The sequence below is a fragment of the Suncus etruscus genome, chromosome 18, assembly GCF_024139225.1.
Source record: "Suncus etruscus isolate mSunEtr1 chromosome 18, mSunEtr1.pri.cur, whole genome shotgun sequence".
Lineage (NCBI taxonomy): Eukaryota > Metazoa > Chordata > Mammalia > Eulipotyphla > Soricidae > Suncus > Suncus etruscus.
In genome coordinates, this window is record NC_064865.1 from 29,183,193 (window position 1) to 29,209,243 (window position 26,051).

The following is a 26,051-nucleotide window of genomic DNA, read 5'->3' on the forward strand; positions in this document are numbered from 1 at the left end:
CCTGAGCACTGCTGGATGTGGCCAAAAAAAACAAAATAAATAAATAGTCAATTTTGTGGGGGAAAAAGTAAGAGCTCAACAATTTGTATTAAAAAAAAAAATCACCAAAACTTAAGATGTCATACTCCTTGAGACATGAATTCTGGAGATTTTAAAACACATTATGACAGCATTAAAACATATTCTTAAGGTCTGTTTCAAAGGTGTCATATATATACTGTCCATGTTTTCTTTATGAAGACAAAATAAATAACAAGTTGATAAAAATCAATGGGATAATAGTCAAATAATGAGTGCTATTCAATGACAGTGTTCAAAATAATCTCTCAATTGACCAAGCAATTGAAAAGTTTGCAAACAGTACAGTATCTGTCTAGGTATGTAGGGGAGGATGGCAGTAAGCACCATCTGGTCCATATTCTCAGTTTTAATGACACCTCCTATTTTTTCTTCATTTGCTTTCTTCCACCTTCTGGACATACATGTGAGCTTACAGAAGTCTTATATTTAAAGATAAGTACTAGGTTCTCTTTTCAAGAGTTATGAGAAAGCCAGAAAACTGGGGGGTGATAACACAGTTCAGAGGTCTGCCTTACACCATCAGGAGTGATTCCTTAAGCAGAGACAGAGCCAATAGTAAGCCTGAAGTACAGGTGAGTGTGAGGGAGTAGAGGAAGAGAGAGAGAAAGAGAAAATATTTGCATCTTCTTTCTGATTAATTGTAAAGGCAAAATATTGGAAACTAAGGCAAAAATAAGGAAAAAAATTCATTTATGCACTTAAAACTTGTGGTGGTGGTTGAAGCAGTGATGTCAACATATAACAAAAAAAGAAACTAGAAAATAGGATCTAAACACACCAAATACTTTAAGTACTCAGCACAGTTATATCTAGTTCTTTCAGATCTTTTCAAATGTATATTCTCAACTTTCTTGCTCCTCCCACCCTCTACAGCACTAGCCTAACCAAAATTCCTACCCACATCTCTAACACTTTTTCTATTTTTATTTTCACATAAACATATTTTGAAATATTTTTTAATATAATTACCTTAAACACTGTGATTACAAAATTGGTCATGGTTGAGTTTCAGACATAGAATATATACCATCTTCACCAGAGCACATTTCCCACCACCAAAGTGTCCACTTTCTCTCCCACCAGTCCTCTCCTGCTTGCTTCTGGAGTAGGCATTTTACTTCTCTTTCTCTGTCTGTCTGTCTGTCTGTCTGTCTCTCTACTCTCTCTCTCCCTGTTCTTTTTGACACTGTGACCTGAACTATTGTTAATGAACAGGTACCATGAAATACACTTTATCCCCTTTCAGCATCCCATTCTTGTCCAGAGATATCTGGTCCAACTAACACTCTTTCTCTTAATGTTACCAGGACAACTGAAACTAGCCAATGATGAAAAATATACAACAGAGTAGATGGATTCACCATACACCAGGCTTGTCAATCTCAAATGGACAATCAACTCTATCTGGACTGCTACCATTTCCCTAAGAATCCTACTCGTTCCATTGTCTGCCACAACTAATTTCTCCATTCTACAAACCTGTCTTCCCTTTCAGCTCGTGACATCCTCAAGGAAACAGAAGTCATCATACTGGCACCTGCTGTCTGAAACCAGATTTTTCCTCATGTTACAGAAACAGAATGTCTCTCGCAGTCTATTGACATCTATCCCTTCTATCTTTTTGAGTTCTCTCTCCTAGGCCCTTTTAAATATGCTTTTGTATATTTAATCATTAAAAGTACAAATACTATTAGCTTCTGTATTAGCCCTGTTATTTTTACTCACCTTCACACACACACACACACACACACACACACACACACACACACACACAGAGTCTCAAAAGAATTATCTTCATTTCTTTCTGTGCTGGACTCCTTCCCTTTGTTGATACTGTGATGATTGGGATTTGCACATAGCTGTGATGTTCACACATTTAGTTGAGTGCTTCTTTAGTTGTGTTTCTCAATACATACCTGGCTGGGGTGCAGCTGGAAATAACTTGTGGCATGAGGGATCAAGAAAAGTAAAGTTGTAGGTCACCATCATAGTTGCCAGGATCATACAAGGCACATGTGGTGCAATGGTAATCCAACTTGCCTCCCTAAATTAGCGAGTGGGTTGTTTTAGCCAGTTGACTCCTAGCCCCAACTCCAGAGCTCTTAAAAAAATGTTTAGCTCCCTATTAAATTAAAAGTTGTAGCAAGTATAATAAGATAAATTAAAGTGTTAATGCTGTCTATTAACTTCTGTCACTTTCCTAATCAATTTTAAAGTACATTCTTCCATACTATTCTCTACGTTCAGTGTCAAATTGCTAATGTTAAAGTCAGGCATTTGAATACATTTATAAAGTAGTCTGTTAGCCAAACAAAAAAGTCATTAAAATTCTGTACGTGTGTTTTTAATCTAAGAATTTTTTATGGAAACCCTTCGAGGTCAAACCATAAGGACAAATTTATTCTTTTTCATTTTAATTAATTCCCTTATTGATGGGCATTTTGATAATTTGCAGTTTGTTTTTATACTATAAGTAAGCTGCAATAAATACTGTCACATACATATTTCTTTCAAATGAAATTTACCAACAGGGAAATTGCGGTCCTAATAGGTATATAATTTAAAAGTTTTTATTATATGTTACATTTTTTTAAAAATCTGACTTCCCCCTATCATGTCAGTTGCCAAGGTGAATAAGTGCATTCTATGTGGTCTAGGTTAATGAATACTTTCTCTACCTCTTCTACTTGGTTCATCAACAACATCTGACATCACTGACTTTCTAGTCCTTCAGAAAAACACACAAACCTAATCACAATCATTTATGTAATCAAGATGTTCAAATAAAGAAGGAAGAAAAAAAAAGAAAAGAAAACCACACTTCCTTACTCATCCTCTTGCTAACTATTTGGTTTCCCTGTTTGCTTCTCTTTGAACAAATTCTGAAGCCAGTAAAACTCTACTAATCCTCTTTTCTTCGCCTTCTACACTCTACTGCATTCTTTCTCTTTGGGATCTAAACAACTCCCATCCTCTAAAAAAAAAACTGTGAGGTTTTTTGTTTGTTTGTTAGGGCCACACCTGGGAGTGTGCAGGGTTTACTCCTGGCTCTGCACTAAGGTACCACTCTGGAGATGCTCAGGGGATCACATGGGTGACAAGAATTGAATCTGGGGCAGCCACATGCAAGGCAAATGTCCTACACACTGTACTGTTTCTTCCACCAAAGGAAACGTCTTCAAAGTACCTCAACAGTCAACCAGTTAGATAAACAACAGTATGATTTACTGTTTTAATGGATAAAATATATGTGTTGACATGAAATGAGAGCCAAATGCCATCCTCTATATTAATTCTCAATTTTTTATTTCAACTGAGATCTCCTTTAAGCTCTACCACTCATATAAAATTAACTGTGACTTTTCCCTAGAAAAGGGTTTCTCAACATTTGTCCTAATACTCAACTGGTTGGTGAATCTTTATTGTAGAATTCATTAGTGAATTTGATGTTGTGCGTCATAGAATGTTTATCTTTGGTCTCTACCTACCATATGCCAGTAAAATCTTCCCTCACAATTGTGATTACTATCTCTAGACATTATCCAGTGATTCCCTGTGAGTGCATATCATCCCAGCTTGAGAGTTTTTTTCCTTTATTATTATTTTTGTTTGTTTGTTTGTTTGTTTTTTTTGGGGGGGGTCACACCCAGCAGTACTCAGGGTTTACTCCTGGCTCTATGTTCAGAAATCGCTCCTGGCAGGCACGGGGGACCATATGGGATGCTGTCATTCGAACCACCGTCCTTCTGCATGCAAGGCAAATGCTCCACCTCCATGCTATCCCTCCAGTCCCTTCCTTTATTATCTTTTAGGAAAAGTCCTTGGCAATAATTTAATCGAATCACAAACTCATCCTTAAAGGCCACCTCAAATTTCATCTTTTCTATAAAAATAGGAATGCTTATAGACAAACATATGACAGTTGTTTAATTTTACAAATAATCAAAACTGCACAAAAATATGAGAACATGATTAGTTTAACAATTTGACAGATTAGAATGAATCTCCACTACTGATATATATGTAGGGAAAGAATATACTAAGGCACCTATTTATCAGATGCTGCTTGTAGAACATATGTGCTGACATGAAATGAGAGCCAAAATGAGCAAAAAAATTATATGCAAGACTTCATAATAGCATATACTACATGACTTAATTCTTGAACATAACGTATTTTGTATGGTTATACACAATTAACCATAACAATATTAATATTTCTGCATTCAAATCACAGTTTAAATGTTAAAGACCCGCTAAATCTTTAAAAAATCTATTGAAAAAGTCCATTTTACAAATATAGGCTCATTTATGGTTTACTCAAACATTTATTTACCACCTTTACTTTAAGCAAATATCCTGTGATGGGATATTCTGTTCTGAGTCATATTTCTGCCCTAGAGAAATCAATGGTAAAAAAGGAAGCTTACAGAGGAAAAACATATTTTTTGTGCATGACAGCTTACTGGTATGATACATCCATGAATCATACTGAAAATATATCCCTTGAAATCAAACAATATGTTTATACAAAGAGTGTGCCCCAAAGTTCCCCAATAAAAAAAAGTGTTTAATCAAAATATTTGTTGACAGCTGGTTAGTACAGATTCTAAAGTAGAAAAGAAAATCAGTGTCATTGTACTCTTTTGTTTTGTATATGAGCCGAATATGCAAATTATCCTAAATGGAGACTCATTATCTGTTTTACACTTCAAGTGTGATTTTAAGCACCTTAGGTATATATATATACACACACACATCCAGAATGCACATATATCTCAACAAACCATGCACATCATCTGTTCAGAACTGGGAAATGCCTGCCTGCTTCTACAACATTAAATGGAAAGCAGATGGTAGGCACTGATCAACAGAAATAAAATAAAATCCTAAATCCTACTTCCTCTAACATCCCTTCTAATATTTTTCTTTAGAAAAAATATCAAGCAGTTCTTCATTACTGTTGATTTGCAACTTCAAAATTACAATAGACTATGCAAACGAGGATTTCAAAGACAGGAAAAAATGTCTTTTGGCATAGATTCTCTTTCATAGTCTTAGGCAGAAGATAACACTAACTTTGAAACTCATAGCATACTGTAGCTTTATCAGTATCTAATGTGTAAATTGGCTCTTTCTGTAACTGGAGGTTAGCTTTCAAAATATATAATTACTGATCATTTTAGTCTGCATTACATTTCTTTTGCAGGGTGAAATGAACTAAAACAGCTGTTACATCCTAATAGCTTCATAATGTGCCTAGAATTTCTATGACTATTAGAAATTAAACCTTAGGCTTCCTATCATGCAGAACATATCCATGTATATATGACCCATATTATTTGGAAGACAATTATTAACTTACGACATTGTAATTTGAAACATAATGAAGTAAGGCTGCTAAAGAAAATATTGCAGCTCTTAAATGAGGTCAAAGCCACTAATCCACACTGATCAGTTCTTCCACCTTTCCTTATATCATTAAAGGACTTTGTGCCGAAGGAATTCCAAGTGTTCATGCTACCACCATAGCTGGCAGGAATCGAGCCCTCTATTTTCATACTGGGAGATGAATTTTTAGAAGGTGAACCAGGTCTGGCACTCTGCCCAGAATTTCTGGCAGCCGACAAGCAATCTGGTTTCACTTCTGGTTCACTCTCCCATGAGCTAACCTTGTATCAACAGAAAGCACCCTCATCTAAGAAGCCTGTGCCATTTATAATGATCACTAAGAAAACTCGGATGATTTTATTAACCACAGACTTGCACATACAGGTCACTTAAAGTGTATTTTCTGTGGAAAAATATATTAAAAGGAAGTTCAAAGAGAGTGCTCAATGATTTTAAACATGCAATTTCCACATGGGAGGCCCGTTTCATCCCAGGCAGCACAAGGTCCTCAAGCATCACAGGGAGTGACTCTCATGCTTAAAGTTGGAAATAGCCTGAATATAGGTGGGTGTGGACAAAAGACAAAAAAGGGGGCCAGAGGGCCCGGAGAGATAGCACAGTGGCATTTGCCTTGCAAGCAGCCGATCCAGGACCAAAGGTAGTTGGTTTGAATCCCAGTGTCCCATATGGTCCCCGTGCCTGCCAGGAGCTATTTCTGAGCAGACAATCAGGAGTAACCCCTGAGCAACGCTGGGTGTGGCCCAAAAACCAAAAAAAAAAAAAAAGGGGGGGGGCAGAAAGGTGGTGCTAGAGGTAAGGTGTCTGCCTTGCAAGAGCTAGCGTAGACGGACCGCGGTTCGATTCCCCAGCGTCCCATATGGCCCCCCAAGCCAGGGGCAATTTCTGAGTGATTAGGAGTAACCCCTGAGTGTTAAATGGGTGTGGCCCAAAAACCAAAAAAAAAAAAAAAAGACTAAAAAGGAAGACTGAAAAGATGAAGTATTAAAAGATACTATTTCCTAATGTCTGATTCTAACACTAGAAAAACAATAACTATGCTAGAAAGATGTTTTCTAGAAAAATTTTATTAATGAGGTGCCTGAATTCAAGGATGTTAAAGGACCAAAGAGATTCAACAAGATTAAGTCAGAGCAAATACTACCAGAGTAGTAAACAGTAAGATTCCCAAACCAGAAAACAGAGGGCATACATAATATATTTATAAAATTAATGGCTAAATTGGGTGGTTCAAGCTATGAAAGGTCAAAGCTGCTAGGCAGTGTGGGAGATATCTGAAATGTGCATTGGTTTACTCTCAGAGAATTATGACTTAACCAATTTCTCCTCTAAATTACTATTTCCAAAGTAATAAGAACTGGAAAATGATTAGGTAATTTACAAATAAATGTGCCCAAGATTTTGTTTTGCTGTTGTTTTTATATGCACTTCTCTCTACTCAATATTCCAATAAGGAAAATCAATGAGGCTTTCCTCTACTGATACAATTTTCTTCTATAATTCAGAAATTGTGCTAGAGTCAAGAAATTCCCACCTTTTTATTAATTTCTGAGTTTCTATTCTCAATAGTAACTATTTCCTATTCCCAGAGCTCATTTGTCACTGTTTATGATGCTAGGAGTCAGCTGTTCATATACAGAGCCAAGATAACTTTGTATTCTCTATCTTCCTTGCAAAAAACAAGTTAGTTCTATAGTTCCATGCCCAGTAGTTCAATACCCAGTGTCCAGACTCAGAATTTCCTTAGTGATACAAATAATCACTGGGAGAGCTGCAATGGCAAAATATCCCAAAAGGAGATTCTGAACAGGAAAACTACAATATCCATACAATATTTTTACATGAAACATGCAACTAACAATGAGGTACCTCTAAATTTATAAATTTGCTTTTCTAAGCAAAGACAAAGTGATTCAAATCCTGGCTCCAAATCTTTTTCTCCACTTTAGGGGAATTCTTAGTAATCTCTGAATATTATTTTTAAAATTAATCCAGTTAACCCTTTATTAGATTACTAAATTGAAAAATCTTCTTATTGAAACCATTTTTAATGTGACTTTAGGAAAAACTATGTCCGAGATGTCTGAAAAATTATATAAGATCAAAAGCCAGAGTGACAGAACAGTGGTAGGGCATTTGCCTTGCATGCTGCCGACCAGAACAGACCCAGGTTCGATTTCCAGCATCCCATATGGTCCCCCGATCCTGCCAGGAGTGATTTCTGAATGCAGAGCCAAGAGTAATCCCAAGCACTGCCAGGTGTGGCCCAAAAGCCCCCCAAAATTATATAAGATCATATAAAAAGAAAAGGTTGATGTCTTGTACCTCACCTTAGAGCTTAAGAACATAGATAAGAGGTATGGGTCAACAGCAACTAGATGATTTTTGACTGATGAAATTAAATCAGAGCAAGATGAAGCTAAAGAAACAGAACAATCCAATGATTTAAAAACCTTTAAGCAAAATGTAGATTTAGCCAACTCTAACACAGACTCTGTCTTTGGCAGGTGTCCTGCATATACAGAACATCCTTTCACCTTAATTTGCCAGTTCAATCCCTGGGTCTTTTAAAATACAGTTCAAATTCTTCCTTTTCCTCTAGCTCTCTTCCATTGCTCTTGCATTTGGGTATGATACTTGCTGAACTTTAGTGCGGTGTTTGCACTCACTTGGTTGGGGTGCCTCAGAGATCATGTGCTTTGTAGTTGTACAGAGATTATAAATGGCAATGCTGCTGAGAAGCACTCAGCGTGGGAGGCTACACTAGGTATAGACTTAACAGCCTCAAGCCCCAAGAGAGGTGCTCTTCTAATGAGCTGTAACTAAGCCCCTCAAATTTGATCTCTAGTAGATGCCTATAAATTTATATCTTTTTATATAAATAAACCTACAAAATTTTACTTTATCAATCTTTACAATGGTTGTCATTACTGTACAATCATTGCTGTATCGTAAATCATTGTTCTATCATGAAATTATTCAGACTCAAAACTAAATCCTATTCATCCTTTTATGCCTGGTACCAAAACTAAGTGCCTTAAAAAAAAATAGATGTTCAGTGGCCAAACAATAGTACAACAAGTAGGACGTTTGCCTGTATGCAGGTGACCTGGGTTCATTCTCTGGCACCCATAGATATCCCATTTCCCCAAGACTGCCAAAAGCAATTCCTGAGTGCAGAGCCAGTAGCACTGCTGAGCATGGCCCCCAAACTAAAACCAATATATGTATATATAGTTATTCAGTAAATGTTGAGTGAATATCACAATGAATAAATTCTATAATTAATAAAGTAATATTGAGGCTCTGTAAAAAATAGGAAAAAAGAATTTGATGGGGAGGTACTATCCAAACGTCATCCTGGAACTAAATGTTTGGAAAACAATTTTAGCATCACCCAATATAGCTACTGCCCTTGCAGACAACAATTTTTGTGATCATAATAAGTACTCATTAGTGTTAACATCATCTCATACAATGGCTTAATAAAGACATTTATTTATATTCTAAAATTATAAAAATAAAGAGGGAAGAACAACCCTGTTTGTTTTCCCATGTTCCAATTTCTCCACTATATACAAAAGAAGTGCAACATGTTATTATCCTTCAACTAAAATAAATCCAAAAAGCCTGAAATCAATTTGGTGATTTAACACACAAAAGGCAAAGGGCCAGAGATATAAAGCAATTACCTTATACAAGGTCAACCCAGGTCTGATCCACAGTATCCCATATGGTCCTAGAGTCCACCAGGAGCGATCCACAAGTGAAGAGTTAGGAGTAAACCAAGTGTTACCTGGTGAGTACCTTTTGAGTATCACCAAAATAAAGCAATTCATAATGTGAAGAGATCTTGTAGAGAAATTCTGTAATAGATTCCTTTTTTGTTTGTTTGTTTTTGGGTTTTTTTGTTTTTTTTTTTTTGTTTTTTTTCTTTGTTTGGTTTTTGGCTCACACCCGGCAGCGCTCAGGGGTACTCCTGACTCTACGCTCAGAAATTGCTCCTGGCAGGCTCGGGGGACCATATGGGATGCCGGGATTTGAACCATAGTCCTTGTGCATGCAAGGCAAATGCCTTGCCTCCATGCTATCTCCCTGGCCCATGATTCCTTTTATTTTTGTAATAGATTTTGTTTCTAAGCAAAACAATTCAGAAGTTAATACTATCTGATTCATTTTGCAATAATAGTCTAAAATGATGTGCAAGGGAATGGAGGGGCAGAAAAATTCAAAGTTATATTGAGAAGCTGACAAAACACATTAAATACACATGAAATCATTGCTACACTGCCTTTGGAGCTGTTTACTTTGTGTCACACCTAGAGGTGCTCAAAGGATGCTCCTGGAACTATGCTAGGGTGTCACTTTTGGGGGTGCCAGGCCTCAAAGACAATGAGCTATTTCTCAGTCCCTTCCTTTTAGAGCATTTTAAAAGATTATCCCACCCAATTACTGATCCTCCTCATCAATGTCCTTGTTTCCAGAAAATATGACAGGAAATGGCAACATTGGACCAGAAATTATTCCTGTCAAAGAGGAAGTAAAGAGCATCTTTGGTCTCCCTGAGAGAGAAGTTCTGCTTTTCTCTTGGAAAGCAGAGCCGTTTCTTTACCGTATACCCTGCAGAGGCCATGTACAACTGTGGCACTAATTGTGCAGTCAGATCTCTGGCAAATTTAGCTTCTTTAAGGCTGTTTCCATATTTGTGGTTTTTAAGCAGTTAGTGATATTCTCATAGCATTATTGTGAGAATCATGTAAGGTAATGAAACGTGTCTGATGCACAGTAATAAATGTTCAACACATATTCGCTTCTTCCTTTTCTGGTACTCTCCAGAGATCTGGCAATCCTATCTCTCTTGAATAAATCTATCTTCTTTTGGTTAACTCTTCTAATTATTTCAAAGTTCCAATGGAAAAAAATGCACTTATTTTTATGAAACTGAATAGCATACTATAGACACCAATCTATCTGCTCTCCCTTGCAGATGCCAAGTCAAGAGCTAGTCAGCATCAGAAAATACATCAACAGATATCGGAATAATTAATGCTCCATATTAATAGGAAGACTTAAATAACCAAAACTGTTTCACATGCTATTTTACAAATCAGAGACCTCAGAACAATTTATATTTAAATGTGGTTTTATTTTAAAAATGGCAATTTCAGTTTCTCTTTGGCCCCAAGCAAAATTGTTATGATTTAGTGACACCAGGTGGCTGTGCTTTGCTTTACAGTCTAAAAAGAAAATTATCCTCTGTAGACTGGGTTGCTTCATGCTACTTCAATTATGACATCAATGTTATATGTAAAGTTACAATTCAAACTGAGTGTGAACTAAAATGATTGTCTTTTGTATGTAAAATTATTCCTTTTTTCCTTTACATCTGAATAAGATACTTAAATTCTGAAGATACCAATCATACAAAGAAAGTAAAGGCTCAGCATGATTCTAACTAAAATTCTAGAGCATCTTGGTGAACCGCTGAATAGTGTAAAAGTGTCTGCCTTGAGATGTAAATAAATAATCAATGCCCATTTTCTGAATCAGAGACAAAACAAAAGAGAAAAAAGAAGATATACATGCTTTTGTACAATGTTAATATAAGAGAAAAAGAATGCTTCCATAGAAAGCAATGTTTGTTTCTCACTTGTTTTATATCTTGTGACACTATATAGCCTTCTGTAGATACTATCAACTAATATAGATGGTTTTAAAAAAATCATTCTGTATCTAATGATGGTGGAGAAGAAGGAACTGGGAATGTATGGCAGAAATGAAAGAAATTAAAGTATCCCATATCAAAATACATAAAGTTTTAATGTTCACCTATGAAGGCATCCTACCATTGACCAGCTACTTCTGGATAGTATTTAAAAAACACCAAAGAAAGCCCAGATATCATTTTTTTTCATTCATCTTAAAATAACCAGCTTCCCTCTATTTAGCTCCAATGTAAAAATAATCACCCTCGGGGCCGGAGAGATAGCATGGAGGTAAGGCGTTTGCCTCTCATGCAGGAGGTCATCGGTTCGAATCCCGGCGTCCCATATATGGTCCTCCCGTGCCTGCCAGGAGCAATTTCTGAGCCTGGAGCCAGGAATAACCCCTGAGCACTGCCGGGTGTGACCCAAAAACCACAAAAAAAAAAAAAAAAAAAAATAATCACCCTCTTTCCCTTGACCACAGTATCATATCTTTACAACACTTAAGAGCTGCTTAATGGATTTTCATTAATTGTTATGTTTCACGAAAACTCCAAGAAAGTAAATACCCTGACAGTTTTCTTTAGTGTTAATGCCTCAATATCAAGTACAATAAATAACACAAATTAGGAGCTTATTGTGGTATGAATGATGAATAAATGAAGAAAATAATCTATTTCCTTAGCTGGTAAAGTATGCCTAAATTTCTTGTTGTAAGTGAAAGAAGATGCATCTAGTGAGATGTTTATCATCATTTATGGTCTCTAAAGTAACCACTGAGACCAAAAGATGACAGGTTTGACATATGCGACTATACCTTTATCTTTCCATGACACATTGGCACATTATAATTTCTTATTCTAAGAAAAAAAGGGAAAAGATGAAAAACTATATAATTAAAATACTTTCAGTACCAGTCAAAGAAATCAAAGGTAGGGAAATTTGATGTATGGTAAATATGGGCATTAATAATGTGATAAAGAAATATTATTGACTAAATTATTTTAGGCCAACTCTATATACCCACATGTGAAGATAGATGAAAAAATATATTATATGGATTAAATATTTATACATAAATATAAAGAAATAAGCAAGATAAAATTTTTAAATAATTTATAAATATAAATATGAAATAAGACTTTCTTTAATGTTTCTAAACATAGTATCAAACCACCAAAAAGTCATTTAAAAGATTACTTTCAAATGTAAATTTTATATGGCCAAATTATTAATAAAACATTAGCTAACAATTTGTAATATACAGGACAGACAATAGATAAGAGGTAATGCCATATAACCATATATGCTCATGTGTATATTAATATATCAAATATCTATATCAATGGGTATTTATCAATATACTAATTATAAAGTCTTCACAAGCCAAAAAGAACATGGCAATAACCCTCTAGAAAAAAATATACTGAAGAAAAACAAAGGTCATTTATAAGTAAGGCAAAACAATAGCATTTAAAAATATTCTACCTCACTAATGAGAAAATAATTTAAATCAGAACCTTTTTCTTCTAATAAGTTTCAAGTTAAATTGGTAAAATACTGACACTGTTAATTATAGTGAAGTTTCTAAAAAGGAGCATTTTTACAGCTCTTGGTAGAAATGGTACAACCTTAAGAAGAAAAGCTTGCTAAATCTATAATACAGATTATATTGTTATTTTTAAAAAATTATTTTTAGGGGGCCGAAGAGATAGCACAGCAGTAGGGCATTTGCCTTGCATGCAGCCAATCCAGGACAGACGGTGGTTCGAATCCCCTTATCCCTTATGGTCCCCCGAGCCTGCCAGGAGCAATTTCTGAGCACAGAGCCAGGAGTAATCCCTGAGCGCTCCCGGGTGTGACCCAAAAACCAAAAAAAATTTTTTTAAATGCATTTATACTTTGATAATTAAAACTAAAGGGAAGAAAGTAGCTTTTTTTATTGTTAGTCAAATTCATCTTTCCTATGCCAGTCTAAACTGTCAACCTGCACCTTTCTCAATGCCCTTTGCCCTTCTGTCCTGAGCAAACAGCGCTGTTCCTTATAATTCTCTAATCTCTCTACACTGATGTAGTTAAGACAGTATCTACCGCCTCTCCTTCCGTCCCAGTAGGTTTATTCTTGTGGAGTTCGCTCCACTTTTTTCCCATTTTTCCTCTCCCTTAATACCCAAGAGATTTGACACTAAGATCACTTTTGTAACTGTGCAGCAGTTACATACAGACTCTGAAATCTACTTCTACTAGTTCACACCCAGGCTTTCAAGACTTCTTGTATCTCGTACTACAAATGGATGACAAACTGCCAAAATCATACCGAGAAACAAAAAAATTGTAAACATGTCAAGGGAACTTAATATTTGCCATTCTTAGTTTGTAGTAGTGATGGTAAGTCCTAGATTTCACCATCTAAGAGAGCTGTGAGAGGAGTTGGACCTTACTAGATAGCCATGAAGACAATTTACAGGTCGGAGAAGTTACAAAGTAAAGTGGAAATTGTCTTTTCTTTTTTTCTGAGAAAGAGAAAGTTGATAAGATGTAATAGCATGGCTCCAAATGCATATGAAAGATTGTACTGAAATTAGCCAGTCATTTTGCTTCATTTCTACATAAGGGCTGAGTGGAGGCATAGAGTTATTAGTTTACAATTTGAAATACGTAGAACAGTGCCCACTTAACCATAAGGCATTTCAAAAAACGATCCAAGAAAAGTTGATTATTTCCTTCAATTTATCATTATAGTTGGGATGAACACTCTGGCTTTTATACGTGACATTATCTTGACAAGTTGAAATGCTGAATGAATGAATTTCAAAAGACAAGAATAATTTATATATGTATATATACACAAATATATATTCATCCACAACAAGAAAATCTTTACCAAAACCAAAATATAGAAATTGTGTGAAACTCATAAATAGCCAAGTTTCTCAGAATAAGAGAATAGCTTAATGAATATTTCATATTGATGTACATGGGCTAGCGACATCAAAAAAAAAAAAAGTCAAAAAGAGTAAGCTCTGGGGGTGGGAGGGAAAAAAAAAAGAGTAAGCCCCTGTGATAAAGAACAGTTTCTTCAGAGCTACCATGATCAAAGAGGGTAGCAGGGTTTGGTTCAAGTGGTAGAAAACATAAGCCTTATGTGTATAAGGCCCTGAATATAGTCCCAGCACTGCAAAACCCTCAGCTAAGCACCACTAGGAATGAACCCCATAATTAATACTATTGAAGAAGAAAGAATGGCAGGGATTGTTCCCTTTCAGAATGTCAATAATAGGTAAGTACCTCAGAAATTAGATTAAAATAATTTAGAAAAACTAATTGTAAAATGATTGGGGAAAAATTGATGTTTAAAAATTTTCCTGAACTTCATCTACTAACCAAGCATTGTGCTCACTTTTATATGAATGAGCCACCTAACACTTCCCAATAAGCCCCATGAATAGTGTACTTATTCCTGGTTTTAACTTATGTACAAATGAGGATTAGAGGCTAAATTTCCACCAAGATCACAATACAAATACTAGCAGAAAACAGAATTCGAGAATAGTTCAAAATCTGCAATCCATCGTTTTTCTACTACACTATACTCACACTTCCAATTTCAGAGAGAATCTCTTATTATATAAAAACATTTGATGTAAACTTTCATCAATACAAGGCATTCACAAACTTCTGTATTACATGCAAAATTCAGGTGAACACATATATACACACAAATTACAACATACGTACATGAAAAAAATCTAGAAAGTAACCCCTGCAAACAGAACTATCTGCCACACATGAAAATTTTCTCCCGGCGTGGTGGCGCTAGAGGTAAGGTGTCTGTCTTGCCAGCGCTAGCCTAGGACGGACTGCAGTTTGATCCCCCGGCGTCCCATATGGTCCCCCAAGCCAGGAGCAACTTCTGAGCGCACAGACAGGAGTAACCCCTGAGCGTTACCGGATGTGGCCCAAAAACCAAAAACCAAAAAAAAAAAGAAAAAGAAAATTTTCTAGCACTAACAGACATCTTATAAACAGATAGAAAAATGCCGGTGATACTGGATAGAGGGATAGTATAAGGGTAAAGCTGCTTGTTTTGCATATCTCTCTATATAAAATCTTTATTACCTCTAATCAGTACTTCAACACCATGAATAATCTATGCTGATGTTTTTAGAGTACTTAATACATACAAATCCACAATCTGAGTATCATGCAAGAATACAGCATGTTTAGAATAATACATGCTTCTTGTTTCCAGGACTTGCAATTTTAGTATCAGTTGCAAGACAAACATGCAAAGAACACTAAAAGTCAAAGATGACATACAAATATACAAATATAATGTAAACTGAACACTCACATGCTAAGGAAACTAGCAATTTATATGTGCCCAGTGAAGTTCCTGGAAGTATATTTAGAACACTGTTTAGGTAGTCAATAAATGATTCTAAAGATAAGGAACGCTAACTCTAAGTCATGCTTAGGTAACTAATAGAGACTTCCTTTATTTTTTTTTTATTTTAGGGACTTATTTTCATATACATTTTTAATTCTAATCAAATTTCAACTTATTTACTATCAGAGATAGAATTTGTGAAAATATAGTAATTAATACAAGCTAACGTGGTTAAACAGTTTATAATAGTTACAGGTATCAAGATTCTTTTTCTTATTATCACTAAAATTCTTTGTTCAGTTGTTTTTTCAGTTAGACTTGGGAGCCAGATATACCAAAAACTAGCATCATAAATACAGCTGGGATTTAAAACACATAAAAGCTATATCAACAAAGGCAAGGTCATAGAAGAGATAAAGTCAGGAAAGAGAAGCATAAATAATGTTCATTAATAAATAAAGAGAAGTATATTTTCTAAAAGTCAGAACGAGGCACACATCTCTTCCATACAACAGGAATTTTCGGATGAGTAAAGCACAGAAAGAGACTGTCAAAGATGGCATTTTATTCACAATTTGTTCTGGGAGTCCAGTTCCTATTGTTTCAAATTAAATACAAACACACAGTCCTCTGGCCCACATCAGATGCTCTGGCTGTTACTTTGCTTATTTTTTAATCCGACACTACCATAATAACCTGCGTTGATGTAGACTCAATCTTTTCCTCCACCTCAGGGGCCCACTGTCACTTTCAAAGTATCCCTGGGCAGCTCTAAGATACACAATCCTCACTCAATTTCTCGTCCCTCTCATTTTAATCCATTCAAAACTCCTCTGATAAAAGAGCAACCGTCAGACCTGAGACACTTTAGTCCCTCTTTGGGGAAATGAAATTGATTTTCTTCATTTTCACACAAGAAGATCCCTGGGTAACAATATTGGGTTCAGTCATACCCATAATAAAAATAATGTAGGAAACATGCTTTACTGTACAGAGACTGAAAGGTTTGGTGGAGCTTCTGAGATAGGTTTAAAAAAAAATCCAGCCTGATATTATTAAAAGCTTGACCTTAGTATCATGTGGACCTAAATGCTGTGGGACACTCTGGAGGGCTCAGGCAAAATGGCAGTTAAGTTCAGATGACTGGGGTTTAGAGAAGTGGACAGGGTGGCAGGAGTGGGTTCCATGTTCCTCTTATTTATCCCCATCATAATCCTTCCCTCTCTTCTTGCTACAACAGACTAAAAAAAAACATTTTCTGCCTTTGACCTTTTGACTTGAAGGTATAGAATATTTTAAGGCAATTTTTAAAGAAAAATTCTAATAAAAATTGAGCACGATTACAAATTCCTTTCCAAAAATTAGCCTCATTATTTGTCTAGGTTTTACAAAAAAAGAATTTTTTTTTGGTTTTTTGGTCCACACCTGCTGATGCTCAGGGGTTACTCCTAGCTATGTGCTCAAAAATCATTCCTAGCTTGGGGGGATGCCAAGGAATTGAACCATGACAGACTGTCCTAGGCTAGCTCCGGCAAGGCAGACGGATGCCTTACCATTCCATGCTACTGTTCCGGCCCCTAGATTTTACAAATTTTCAGAAAGTTTAAAAGATGACCTATACTTAAGAAAGACTATGAAACACTCAAACAGTACCTTCTCTTTTTCATTTCCCTTTTTTGTTTTGAGCCATGCTTAGGGGTCACTCCCAGTTCTGTACTAAGGTGTTGTTCCCAGAGTTGATACCATGTAGTGCCAGGAAACAAATCCAGGTCTATTGCATAGAAATCAGCACACAGCCCACTGGCTATTTCCAACAGTACCTTACATTGTATTTAAGTTACAACTTTATATGGGGCTAAATTACATAACATAACAATAATATCAGCTGAGCAAAAACCCACCAGTTTAGCATCCCTTACTCCAAACTCAACCCACTGAAAACATCTATATAAATGGGATTAGACCGAATGATTTAATTCCATTAAACCTAGAAAATCCATGGACCTAGAAAAAGAATACAGATATCAGAGCATACACAGTGACATCCATAATCCTCTTCTGCCCTGAAGAAAATCAAGGAAATGTTCAGAAAAATTTTCCTACTTTTATGAAACAAGTGCAAATGATTAAGTAATTGCCTTCAATATACAGCATGAAATTTTAAAAATAATTTTTCTGTTTCTCAGTAACCACTCTCCCTTCTTATTCATTTACTTATTACCATTCAAATATAAATACCTTACAGTACTCTTTAAATAAACAATTCCACAGTCTGCTCTAATAGAAAGATGATGAATTTTCCACATTTTCACTGCTTTTAGTAGGCATGTGTTTGGCAGCTGATATCCGGAAGAAATTCTTATTTCCACAAGATAGAAAAACACAAATTTTTCCCAAAGTCTAAATCTCCTAAAACAAACATAAAAATCATGAATTAGCCAACAGCACTAACCTACAGACCCGGGCTGGAAAATATAACTTTTGCCAAGAACGACATAGATACTGCGAATGATCAATCACTCTGATCCAATCAAGTTCATCCATGGACACCTCAATGAAGTATGAATAAGACCTACAAATCAAAAGAAAAAAGTGATAGTGCAAAATTATTCTTTAATAAATCCTAAATAGTATAAAATCACACTGCTCACTAATTTTATTTCTGCATTAACAAATCTTTTAATAATGAAATCCATGTAGATTCTTCTTTTATACACACTGAAATTATTTTTTCAGCATGTCAGTCTACCTTATTAGAATACAAGCTCCTAATCAATAAGAATCACTATGCCATATTTATCTTAACATTAATGGGATCTAGCACTGTGTTTGACACATATGGGTCATGCAATACATTTATTCTTTTTCACACATACTCTCTGGGTAGATTAATAGTGCTATGAGAGGAAAAGGACAGAAGCAGAGGAAAATATCTGAATTCTCCCTTTACGTTCCCTGGCCTGATGCTAAGCTTTTCTGTCTCAGGAGGAAAGTCAATTCAGAATGGTTCCCTAGAGAGGATTGCTTCTCCCCTACTCCTTCCTAATCTTCCACCATCCACACAAATAAGCAACCCGGCATAAGTCAAGAAAAAATTGTTAGTTCTTTTGTGTACCACTTAAAGTTGCTGGTTATTGTACATCCATGTATAGGTAAATTTCATGGCTTTATCTCTCCTGACAGCTGCATAATATTCCATTGTGTATATGAACCACAGTTTCTTTAGCCATTCATCTGTTGAAGGGTATCTTGGTTGTTTCCAGAGTCTTGCTATGGTAAATAGTGCTGCAATGAATATAGGTGTAAGGAAGGGATTTTTTATTGTATTTTTGTGTTCCTAGGGGATATTCCTAGGAGTGGTATAGCTGGATCATATGGGAGCTTGATTTCCAGTTTTTGGAGGAATCTCCATATTGCTTTCCATAAAGGTTGAACTAGACAGCATTCCCACCAGCAATGGATAATAGTTCCTTTCCACATCCCCGCCAACACTGCTTGTTCTCATTCTTTGTGATGTGTGCCAATCTCTGTGGTGTGAGGTGGTATCTCATCGTTGTTTTGATTTGCATCTCCCTGATGATTAGTGATATGGAGCATTTTTTCAAGTGTCTTTTGGCCATTTGTATTTCTTCTTTGTCAAAGTGTCTGTCCATTTTTTCTCCCCATTTTTTGATGGGATTAGATGAAGACATGAAATTTACCTATACATGGATGTACATGGAATCTATTATGCTGAGTGAAATAAGTCAGATAGAGAGAGAAAAACGCAGAATGGTCTCACTCATCTATGGGTCTTAAGAAAAATGAAAGACATTCTTGCAATAATAATTTTCAGACACAAAAGAGAGAAGGGCTGGAAGTTACAGCTCACCTCAGGAAGCTCACCACAAAGAGTGATGACTTTAGAGAAATAACTACATTTTGAACTACCCTAATAATGAGAATGTATGAGGGAAATAGAAAGCCTGTCTAGAGTACAGGCGGGGGTTGGGTGGGGAGGAGGGAGATTTGGGACATTGGTGATGGGAATGTTGCTCTGGTGATGGCGGTGTTCTTTACATGACTGAAATCCAAACACAATCATGTATGTAATCAAGGTGTTTAAATAAAAAAAAAAATATATATATATTTATATATATATATGGGCCTGGAGAGATAGCACAGTGGCGTTTGCCTTGCAAGCAGCTGATCCAGGACCAAAGGTGGTTGGTTCGAATCCCGGTGTCCCATCTGGTCCCCTGTGCCTGCCAGGAGCTATTTCTGAGCAGACAGCCAGGAGTAACCCCTGAGCACCGCCAGGTGTGGCCCAAAAAAGCCCAAAAATATATATATATATATATATATATATATATATATATATATATATAATTGCTTGTTATTCATCTGGTAATAATTTAAACAGCCTATCATCCTTCCTTGTCCACTGCCCTTTATAGTGGCCCCCTACAGAACCAAACTGTGTTCTGTATCAGAGTATCAGATCAAAGATACTATTTAGTATCAGAGAAACAAAACTTAGTTCTGTATTGCACCACTTCCTCTATAAGAAAAGAGCACGTCTTCCTCTGTCAGAAATCGCATTTAAATGTAGTACTGTAATATCAACAAGAACAATCTGTGAAGATTTAGGTAACCATAAATGTCAGTGTGTAAGCAACAGTTGTGGCCAGAAAAGGTCAGCTTATTTTGTATTATCCCCTCACTTTCTACAGTCCCTTCACTTCCATTCTTTTTATTGCTCAGTTTCAAACTGGCTATAACCTTTTATTGTACTTCCCTGGGTCATCAGTAATGCAGGATATAATTTTATAACACATGTCAGAATCTTTTTGGCTTAAGATTTGGAATTTTTCACCTTTACTTGCAACAATAAATTCTTTGAGAAAGTAACTGTTAAAAGGCAAGATCTCTGTGAATACTAAACATTTCTGTAAGTGTTAGTATCAGAGAAAGGATAATGATAAATATTTTCAGATTAAAATATACTAACATTTTTAACTTTATAATAATTTCATAATCAATGGAGTAAGCATACGTATAGTGCCTAACATAAAAATAATGAAAATGGGGGTCAGAGCAGTGGCGCAAGCGGTAGGGCGGCTGCCTTTCACATGCTAGCCTAGAACAAACTGCAGTTTGATCCCCCGGCATCCCATATGGTCCCCCAAGCCAGGAACAATTTCTGAGTGCATAGCCAGGAGTTACTCCTGAGTTGTCACTGGGTGTGGCCCAAAAAACAATAATAATAATAATGGTGTATATGTAATAATGGTATTGTGCTATTATTATTATTATTATTTGAGACTCTTCGAAATACATGCATAGTACATTTTACCAAATAAGCACCATGTTATATATACAAGATAAAAACCATATATATACATATGTGTAGTTAGACATACATCTATGCTCTTTTCAGCGTCTAGCTCAAAACCGGATAGACTGCATGCAAGGGAAGCACCTACTAGCACTCTGGACCAAAAATTCAAAATCAAGGTAGTAATAATAATTAAGACCTTAACTAAGATGTCAGCATTTCCTATAGGCCCTCAGGGAAATGTTAACTTTCATTCATAAAGTTTCCATTATACTTCAAATGGCTTACATAGCCAGAATAGTGGCCAATATTGTTATTTCTCTCCCATAACAAGAGAATGAACTAACCTTCAAAATTTGCAGGGTATCATCACAATTACTATTAAGTCTTCCATGCCCAGACCCCGAGTTATATCAGTTTCTGGCTAATGGCAAATAGCAATAAAGGAAATGATAAACTAATTTCTCAGTTACCCATAACTTCTCTGGAATCTCTACAGAATAGCTGAACCCTATAAGTCATGGTAATGTGAAAATAACAGCATTACCAGAAGAATGCAAACCCCTGAAGTCATATCAGAACTGCTAAGTTCCCATAGTAGATGAGTTTCCACCTAATTTTTTACAAAATTTATTTTTCTTTTATGTTGTGAATGGTATTTTTCCACACATTAAACCACAAATTGTCTGCCTCTTCCTGAGATAGAAAAGCTGAGCACCCAAGCCAGTGAATGTAGAAGGAATCAAATATTTTTCTTATTTTTTTAATATTGAAAATTATAGTTGATTACAACTTGGTCACAAACTGTTCAAAGTTTACCCTTTTGAAATACTTAGTACATTGCTTCTCCACTAACACCAAATCACTAACGAGCTTCTATCACTTAAGTGAAACTCTTCTAGTTTGTCCCCCTTCTCTTCTCCTTTGGTAACCTCAGTTATATAGTAAGAAACCGAGGCTTGCTCTCATGGGAAACTCTATTTCCTTGCTATGTTCCTTTATGTACCACATATGAGTTAGATCAAGTGAGGAGTATTTTTTCTTTTTTTTTCTTTTTTTCTTTTTGGTTTTTGGGCCACACCTAGTGACCCTCAGGAGTATTCCTGACTGTAACCACACTCCTGGCAGGTTCTGGGGACCATATGAGATGCCGGGGATGTCCATCCCAGATTGGCAGCATGCAAGACAAATGCCCAATCACTGTGCTATCACTCTGGCTCCACCAGGAGTAATTCTCTTTTTTTGGGGGGTGGGGGCACACCCAGTGATGATCAGGGGTTACTCCTGGCTCTGTGCTCAGAAATCGCTCCTGGCTTGGGGGACCATTTGGAATGCCAGTGGTCCATCCTGGGTCAGCCCCGTTCAAGGCAAACTCCCTACTGCTGCACCATCATACCGGCCCCTCAACTGAGAAATATTTTTAAAAGGTTAGAAATATCCATAAGGTATTAATCAATAAAATAAAGCTTTTAGTATTATCTAATCTTTGTTTTCTATAAATATGTGTGTTCAGGTTTCTGTTTTGTGTGTAACTATGCAAAACAAAATTACTGGATAGCTATATAACAAGAAGCAGTGAGATTATTAGATATTTTTATTTTCTATTTTGTGCTTTTCTCTATTTTCTAACATCTCTATAGTCAGCAATTCATTGTTTTTATAAACAGGAAAAGGCAAAGCTATTTTTCTAAAGGAATATATTTTAAATCCTTTCCTCAAAACTAAACTATAATAGAAACAGCGAAGTGGCTGCAAAGAAATAAACCTGTTATTTAACAGAAAATAAAATCTACTGAACCAAAAGACAAGGTTAGGCCATCTCCATCAAGCATGTCAGCTTGGAGAGTCATAACTGACTCACTCACCTGCTATCACGGTCCCACAGGAGTATCCTTATGTGATTAATAATGGACGGCTGGCCTAGCTTAATCTCAATGCCAGAACGGCAGTCATCATCAATTGGATGCCTAGAAAATCCATGATCCAAATCGTAATTTTGAGTATCACCATCTAGCAAAGCAGATTTCAGCTCTCCTTTTACAACCTGGGCTCCATACTTCATAGTTGCTATGTTTTCTTCTGGTACTACAGTAAAAAACAGAAAGGATAAGGTTAATGGTTATTTATTAAATCATCCCATTGTGAATGAAAGGGATCAAATTTTAGTTGATTCTACTGATGCAATTTTTTTAAATTTTTGGGCCATACCTGGTGGCACTCAGGGGTTATTCCAGTCTCTGTTCTCAGAAATTACTTCTGGCAGGCTCAGGGGACCATATGGGAGACCAGGGATCGAACCTAGGTTGGCCACATGCAAGGCAAACACCCTACCTGTTGTGCTATTGCTATGGCCCCTAGTATGCAAATTTTAAATGACAGAGAAAGTACATAGAGGGAAGATATAGAATGTCTATGAAGATGGATACCAATCATTATTAAAATTTAATGATACCCCTACTAAGTGCCTGAGACTGTTACTAAGAAAAAGCTAATAATACTAGAAAAATATTGCTAAGTCAAACAAAATTATTTCTCTTAGTTCATTATGCTAAAAGCTTTAAATTAGTATCTATAAAGTATAAATAGCCTGTAAGATGACCTGTACCTCCATCTACACTAAGCACAATATTTAATTTAAAAGCAATGAAAATGAGTCAGATAACTAATAAAACTGTGGAAAATAAAAGGTTCTAATATCACAGAGCTGTTATCCACACAAAGGCATGGTAAATGAATTACTCTGGCTAATACACATGAATATGTTTAAAAGAAGATACAGTGGCTTCCTCTTCAAGCCTCTGTTCTCCCTTAAACATGTAACTCATTTGCTTGTCTTTCGTTTCTTTGCTTGCCTGTTTCCACTCTGGAGAAGAGAAGCCTGTGCTTCCTCTGGACATGCACTTCTCCAGCTCTCCCTTTAAATATTTCCAAATAAGTTTCAATATAAATAACCTTACTTCACCAAAAATAATTTAAAAATTAAAAATTAATAAATAAGAATAAACTATATAGCTTTACCACATTTAAGAATTCTTGTTTGTTTTGTTTTGGGGACACACCAATGATACTAAGGAGTTACTCCTGATTCTAAATTCTGGATCACTCCTCACAGTGATGTGATCACACTCCTCACATTGAATGGGGGACCATACAGAATGCTATCTGGATTTGCTACGTTGAAGGCAAGCTGTACTATAGCTCCAGCCCCAGCTTAAGAAATGTTTTTAAATAAAACATCAGCCTATTCCCTAAAATTAAAAGCAATGAGAGTTCCCATATAAGAAGCACAAAATAGAAAATTATCATAAAAGGTTGAAGGCAATAAATGTACAAAATTTTGAGTAAAAACAGAGAAAAGTAAGTGGGTGGGTAGGTAGGTAGGTAGTGATAGATTACATAGATAGGTGAATAGAGATCAAATGAGTGAGGTGGTTGCATGGATGATGGATGGATAGATAAATGGATGAATGGATATATGGATGGGTAAAGAATGGAAGGAAGAAAGAAACATCAGAGACAGAGTGACAGTATAGCTATTAGGGCACTCGCCTTACCCACAGATGACCTTGATTCAATCCCCAGAATACCACACAACCCCCCAAATGCCACCAGGAATAATTCCTGAATGCAGAGCCGAGAGTAACTTCTGCACACCATCAGGTGTGACAAAAAGGAACATCATCAAAATCAATAATATGGTGAAAATTTACTACACTCTCCTCTTCCCTCTCCATATTAGGTTTGCTAAGAATTCCTGGAACTCTAAAGTCCTCTGTATAAATTTTGCTTCTCATTCTGGAATCTGTCTTTAGATACTACTATTCTAAAACCAAAACTCCATGGAAAGACAAGAAACAATATTAAGTCAATGTTAAAAGCTTGAACTTTATAATCAGTTTAAATTATGACTCCATCTTAAGTCTATCAAATTGAGAAATGGATAGAAAATTGAATTCTCTAAACTTCAATCTTCCAATAGAGAATATCCATCATCCAAGTGTTTTTGTTTGTTTTAAAAAATGTAACAATGCTTGCAAAGTACACAGTAAGGACTGAAAAAAATAAATTTTAAGACCACCATTATTATTGTGAAACACATAAAAAAAAGCATACAATAATAAGAGAACTAAGCAAGTTTATAGACTGTAAATAAGTACTGTATTCTCAACAATATATACATATATATCTTAGCTATGTTATTTGAATATCGGAATGTGTGAGCTATAATTAGGCTCTTAGGGAAAGAAGATAATTCATCATTGCAGAGTTCTTGGCAAATGTGCATTCAAACGTTTCTTAATGAAGAGAAGTAAACAGAGTGGCTTTAGAAGACAACAGATGTGGTTGAAAAATAGGTGTTGGAGTAGGTTTAGATAATTTTCCTTTCTTTTTGATTCTTTTTAAAAAAAATAAAATTCTTTAATTAAATCACCATGAGCTAGACAGTTATAAAGTTAATGATTGAGTTTCAGTCATATAATGTAAAATCCATCCCTTCACTGCTGTACATTTCCCACCATCAATGTCTTTTGTTCCTTTCCCTTCCCTCCCCTTCCTTTCTCCTCCTTTCCTGAACAGGGCAGACATTTTGACATTTTTCATCTCTCTCTGTCTCTCCCTCACTCCCTTTTGTCCTTTTAGACACTGTGGTTTGCAATACTGTTACTGAAGGAGTATCATTCATATCACTTTAATGCCTTTCAGCACCCAGTTTGAAATGTTAAACTATCTTTGTCAGTATGGCCCTTTTTCTGTCCTACTACAATCCACCGCTATTTGTGGCAAGTTCCCCCTGGCCTTCATATCTATTGTCTTTGGATATTATTAACATTCTATCTTTATACATAGATATATGTGTGTATATATTTCCCACAAATAAATGCAATCATTCTATGTCTTTCTCTCTCCCTCATTTCATTCAGCATAATACTTTCCATATCCATCCATGAATAAGCAAAATCTATGACTTCATTTTGCCTAACAACTGCATTGTATTCCATTGTGTAGATATACCACAGTTTCTTTATCCACTCATTTGTTCTTGGGTGCTTGGGTTGTCTCCAGATTCTGGCTATTGGGAATAATGCTGCAATGAACATAGGACTGCAGAGGTCTTTTCTGCGTCATGTTTTGAGGCTCCTAGAGTATA

The 26,051-nt window shown here is 35.9% G+C and overlaps 1 protein-coding gene across 1 annotated transcript in view; it reads right to left on the reverse strand.

The window, feature by feature from the left end:
* The window catches only part of BTBD9 (BTB domain containing 9), a 509,556-nt gene that overhangs the window by 419,281 nt on the left and 64,224 nt on the right, over window positions 1-26,051 (reverse strand). The window contains exons 5-6 of the mRNA XM_049765342.1: window positions 22,768-22,987; window positions 18,038-18,157 (exon numbers count right to left, since the gene is read on the reverse strand). Coding sequence (XP_049621299.1) covers window positions 18,038-18,157; window positions 22,768-22,987 — 340 coding nt within the window. The remainder of the gene's footprint in view (window positions 1-18,037; window positions 18,158-22,767; window positions 22,988-26,051) is intronic.